The 6,000-nt window shown below is 40.9% G+C and overlaps 1 protein-coding gene across 1 annotated transcript in view; it reads left to right on the forward strand.

Annotated features, from left to right (window-relative positions):
* Positions 1–343, forward strand: part of KCNK1 (potassium two pore domain channel subfamily K member 1) — a 59,070-nt gene extending 58,727 nt beyond the window's left edge. The window contains exon 3 of the mRNA XM_075532797.1: positions 84–343. Coding sequence (XP_075388912.1) covers positions 84–343 — 260 coding nt within the window. The remainder of the gene's footprint in view (positions 1–83) is intronic.
* The last annotated feature ends 5,657 nt before the right edge of the window (positions 344–6,000 follow it).

The following is a 6,000-nucleotide window of genomic DNA, read 5'->3' on the forward strand; positions in this document are numbered from 1 at the left end:
GGTTGGGGGTGGCTGAGAGACACCTGTGATGTGATTTGTTCAGGGTGAGGTAATGCTGAGTCCCTGTCCTGTTCCTCATCCAGGTTACCTGCTACTCGGCCTGATAGCCATGCTGGTGGTCCTGGAAACGTTCTGTGAGCTCCGAGAGCTGAAAAAATTCAGGAAGCTGTTCTACGTGAAGAAGTTCAAGGGCGAGGACCAATTGCACATTTTGGAGCATGATCAGCTTTCCTTCTCCTCTATCTCAGAGCAGGCAGCTGGTCTGAAAGAGGACCAGAAGCAGAAGGAGCCCTTTGTGGCGGCTCAGCTGTCCACGCAGTCAGATGGCTCTGCCAACAATTAAAAGTAGGGTTTTGCTACTTGATCTCCGGGCACCAGAGTCACGGCAGTCAGAAGCAGACTTGATTTTCTTCCTTTTCATGAGAATGTAAAAACCATGGTGATGCTATTCTAATAAATATGTCTGTTTGCAGTATTTTTTAAAACAAAAAGCAGACAAGCAAATGAGGTAGGAGAAAGCTTTTTCTCTGAAGGAAGGAATGTTTAGTGTCTGAGGAAATAGGATGTGCACCTGTCATTTTTACATGGCCAAATGATGTAGACTATTATAGATTAAAATACTGGGAGCTGTTCTGTTGTGGATAGATCAGCTTTTATATTTTTAATTAGGGACTTTCAGGTTTGCATTGAAATTATTTAGCCTTTGGCTTCATAGCAAAATTTATATTTAAAAACAAGAACACACAAAAGGCATAGAGTTGTATTTTTTAAATATGTTTATGCGTATGGTTGCATGCGCCTATCCAAATTGATTATTTTTTTAGGATCTAAGTTATAACCTACTATTTATAATCAATAGGTAGCCATTTAATGTGTACATAAAGAGTATAAATATGTTTCTATTCTGTAAATAGGCTTTTGATCACCACATCCCAGTACATTTCTTTTTTTTTTATAAATCATTTTATTGGGAGTCCGTACAACTCATCACAATCCATACACACATCCATTGTGTCAAGCACATTTCCCAGTACATTTCTTAACCCAAGGGTGTAGATATGTTTTCTTCTGATGTCTCCATATGCCCAAGAAATACAGATTTGCTGCAATAAAATAAAATGGAAGAAGATACTTAAAAGTGTATACCTTTGGCATTCTGCCGCAGTGTTTCTACTCTGGCAGTAACAAGTTTCTGATGCCTAAAATGTTTGTAAGTGATTCTTTGAAAGAGAACAGGTTGGTAGTGAAGAATACAATTTGTATCATGGTCAACGTGTACAAAGATATTTTGGTTTGAAAGGGTTTTTGTGATTTAGCGCCTAGAATGCTAAACATATTTTCTTCTGTCTAAGTAATGTACAACACACTCATGTACAAGAGGATCTGACCTGACTCCTGGGATCCGTTAACAGAATTCCAAATTTCCCTCAGCCTTTCTTCTCCATCTGTCTTCAGCTGGAAGTTCTACTGAAACCTGAGCATCTTAGCAACATTCAAAGCACCATTGAACCACCACTTCAAAACGGAGAAAATGAGCAACTTCGTAATCAGGACATGGCTAAGACATAGCAGATTGTAGTATTTAATTTTAAGATCTCTTCTGAGTCTATAGAGAATACACCAAATTTCTTCAAATTGCTATTGTTAATTTGAAGGGTGCAGTACAAAAATAGAAATAAAATCAGTCTTCTTACCTCACCTGTTGGAAAATGACAGTACAGTTTTGTTCTTGGGCTCTTGATTTTTTCTGGCTGATGGGCAGATGCTGTCCTGTGCTCCTGAAGTGTGGTGGTGTAAGTCTGCCGACAGAAGAGAAACAGGGTCCCTTACGCAGTTCAGGGAATTTAGAACGCTTTATTTGAAGAAGGGAGAGTACAAAGTTGGGGGGTAAATGTAGATGACAGGGAAGAGGATTCTTAGTGATGTCTATCAACTTAAGGGTCCGACTGGACAGAAGTGTTCTAGACTTGAGTTTCTAACCCTGGGGAATGCCATTGGAACAGATCAGAAGAGGTCCTTGTCATTCAAGGCGAGTAGTATGTGTGAATTAAAAGGTGGCATGCACCTAGTAAGGATGTTGATTCCCAAGCAGTACATTTACCCACCCTGAAAAGGACGGAACATTTTAGAGTGGGGACTCTCCCTCTCCTAGAAACCACAAGGAGTGCAGATCGAGGGATGGGAGGCTGATCTACAAGAACCTCACAAGGGACATTTAGGGAACAGGGAAATGTTGACCCAGATCATTCCATTTTTGGAGATTCTTGTTCTCTCTATATTATCATTAATATAGATGTGAGAGAGAAGGGTGTGTGTGTGGCATTTCTGAGTTGCTGAATGTAATATGGCTTCAGGAAAAATTTCAGTGCTTACCAAGATCATTTGGGTTTGCTTGGAAAACACTCTATGAACTAGCCTTATGGAAAATTAATGTGGTATTTATAAATCTGGAGTACCCGAGGTAGCTAAAACAGACCATGCAAAACCTTTTAACCTTTTAATGTTACCACACAAAAAACCCCAACTCAGCTGATATTTGTTTCAAATAAAGGTTAAATTTGATGTACTGAAAGATAATCGTATACAAAGCCAAACCAGTTGTTGAGTGAATTCTGACTCATGTTGCCCTCTTAGGTGTCAGAACTGTGTTCCATAAGATTTTTAATAGCTTTTTTTTTTTTGAGAAATAATCACCAAGTATTTCTTCCAAGGTATTTGTGGTGAATTCAGACCTCCAATTCTGGTTAGTTCTTAGGGACGAATAAAAGGATACGTGCAGCTTCTTCAGAATTCAGCAAGCAGAGCTTGGTTTTGTGTCCTGTTAAAATGTGTCATGTGGATGCTTCTCAAGGACATCCTGCTCAGAGGAGATGTGGAATAAGCTGATACCTTTAATTTAGGAGAGCAGCACATTGGGCTGTCGTATTAGAAATGCACATTAAATCCAACGGATAATTCTTGGCAAAAGCTAATGATAAAAGTTACTGGAAACTGACAACTGATATTGAAATGAGGAATATTTGCCATTTAATTTATTTGATGGTGGTAGAGACTTAGATTTGTCTCCAATATATTTGGTTTCTCCTAATCATTTGTTATTTTCTTTGACATTTTGATTATGAAAATTTAATACATGATAGCCCTGTGTAAAGTAAAACATTTTATATATATATATATATATATATATATATATATATATAATGTTTTGCTGAAGATTGTTTTCTTCTACTCTCATTGGTCTTCTCTGTGATATCAGGTGGCTCAGGCTTCTAGAACCAGTAAAGCATCCAGAAGGAAATAAAAATAAGTATTTTTCACAGCCTGGCACTAGAGGACAATTAATGAAGAAGTAAACCCTCTCTTTGCCTCACTCCATGTTTATCCACACTTGCTTGGCTCACAGTTCTAATGAACTGACCATTCTGGCTGTTTGACCTACAGAAATAAAAGAGCAGAGTCGCTACCCGGTTCTCAAATTTTGTGTCAGCACACTCTTTAATGTAATGCTTGGTGGTACAAATAAGGAAATTAAAAGTCTAAAGATTTTTTAGCCACAATCACAATGCATTCAGTTAAACAGCCTCAGATGAGCATTGCCTCTCAGTTCCGGTGACAACATCCTCAGTAATTACACCATCCACTTGGTCACTGTGATAATTAGGTCTATTGTGCCAACCTGGTCAGCCAATAGGAATATGTGGGATTAATCAGGTTAAGCATGCTGCTGCTTTATCTAGTTCTCTGCCTCAACCTGTGAGCTAGACTACCTGTGAGCCAAGCCAACCCATGTATTGTGTAGCTAGAGCTTGAGGCTCCTTGGAGACATGCTTTGCCATGCTGCTGGTGCGTACATCACTTGAGCTTGAGTCTGGTGGATCTTGTTGCCTTGCAAGGCTTGAGTTTGATATCCCATCCAGGCCTGCTTTGCTAAGCGCCTAAACTACTGACTGTTGCTGACCCACCCTGCTATTTGCTTCCTGCGGGCAGACTCTGCCTACCTTGCCTGAGGGAGGACTCCACTATCTGCTTCCTTGACCTTGTACTCAGCAGCCCATGTGAGATCAAAGACTTCCAGTATATTAACTGTTCCATGGAAGTGAGTTGAACTGAGCCCTCTGTATTTCTGTGTGGACTAATTAGCTGTTACATTCCTTCTTGCTGTATATATACAGAGAGAGAGAGAGAGAGAGAGAGAGAGAGAGAGAGAGAGAGAGAGAGAGAGAGAGAGAGAGAGAGAGAGAGAACCCTGCCTAGCACAGTCACCTTCTTCATTCCCATTTCAGCTACACTTATTTATACTTGGGAGGCCTGGCAGCATAGTGGTTACTCATTGGTCTGTGATCCACAGGGTCTGCAATTCCAAACACCCAAGTGCTCCACAGGAGGACGATGAGGCGCTCTACTCCTGTAAACAGTTACAGCCTCAGAGACTCAAAGGGACAGTTCCACCCTGACCTATCTAGTCTCTGTGAGTTGGCGTTGACTAAAAGGCAGTGAGGTGGGAAGTTTTTGTATTTATACTTCGTAAGAAAAATAGTCACACATCCAGTGAATAAAACAATGATCTCTTACTTATAGCAAGTTTTAATACTCTAGACCAAATGGTGGTACATACTCAAGCCAATAGGATTGTAATATTGAATGCTTATTTTTGGCAAAAATAAAATTTTAACATTTACCATCATTGGCTAGCACACCTGAGTGCCCTGTGCTGCCCCCTTGGGGAGGTTCCTGTGTATATTCGTTGTGTGAGTGCAAGCCAATTTTGATTCATAGACCCATAGGGCAGAGTAGAAATACCCCCTATTAAAGACCCCAAAAGAACAGAAAGTCTTGCTGACAACCTCACAGGGAGAGACACAAACCCTCCAGAGCAGAGAGTTCTGTCTTCCAGAGCCATTACTACATGCAAACCGAACCCACTGCTGCCCAGTCAATTCCAGCTCACAGCGAGTTTGTTGATAGAGTAGAACTGCCCTGCAGGGTTTCCAGGACTGATCTTTGTGGATGCAGACAGCCACACCTTTCTCCTGATTAGCTCTTGGGGGATTCAGGCTACCAACCTTTTGGTTAGAAAGGAAATGCTTAACTGCTGCACAAGTAGACTCTCAGGCAAGATCGAATTGCTGCTGAGGTCAGCACATACTCCTCTGGCTATTACTAAAGCCATTAAATTTCTGTGATTTACATTATGCCTGGGAATTTGGAAGACAGCTATTTGCTCGAAGGACTATGAGAGATCCATATCTGATGACCTCAGGTAGGGAACACAGAAGACACTGGTGCTATAGCAAAGTGTGGTAAAGACATTAGATGGTGTCCGGCTATCAGGTAAAATATCCTCTGGGTCTTACAGGCTTGTCTCCAAGCAAGCAGCCATTTAAGTGTGATGTCAACTAAGTCCACATGAAAGAAGCCCAAAATAGGTATTGAAGGACTGTACATCATAGAATTTGAAGTCAAAGGAGAGATGAGTATCAGAGCCTAAATTGTGGGAATCCGGTTTGAAGAAGGCTCTGGATGACAGCGGGGGCCCAACATACATTTGTGGGAACTACATAGGAAATAAGCCTCCGGTGATCTCCCTCTGCCCACAATTGACGGATGGGAGGAAAGTGGTTTCTAAGGAGAGTGCACTAGAGAGATGAGTCTAAAAGTTCAAAGGGATAAACCTGACTTGAACAGTTAAAACCTTGTCAGTTGATCTGTATTTTTATGTTGTGTTTTCTGTTTGTTCATATTAGTTGATCTCAGATGTGTGATGTCATTTGGGGTCGCTCTCATGAATTTGTTTCATGTTTTTATGGTTTTCGGTATATAAAACCCAAGATTGATGAACCTATAGGGACAGCAAGTAGAATAAGGGTTTCGGGGGCACAGCGGTCGTGGTGGTGAGGGTGGATAAAAGAGAGACGATGTCAAGGAATCCAGGAAGGAAGAGAATGTGATTGTGGCAGAAATTGCACAATACAGCTTGATGTGATTGAACTATGGAATGAT

Source organism: Tenrec ecaudatus, chromosome 1 (assembly GCF_050624435.1).
Source record: "Tenrec ecaudatus isolate mTenEca1 chromosome 1, mTenEca1.hap1, whole genome shotgun sequence".
Lineage (NCBI taxonomy): Eukaryota > Metazoa > Chordata > Mammalia > Afrosoricida > Tenrecidae > Tenrec > Tenrec ecaudatus.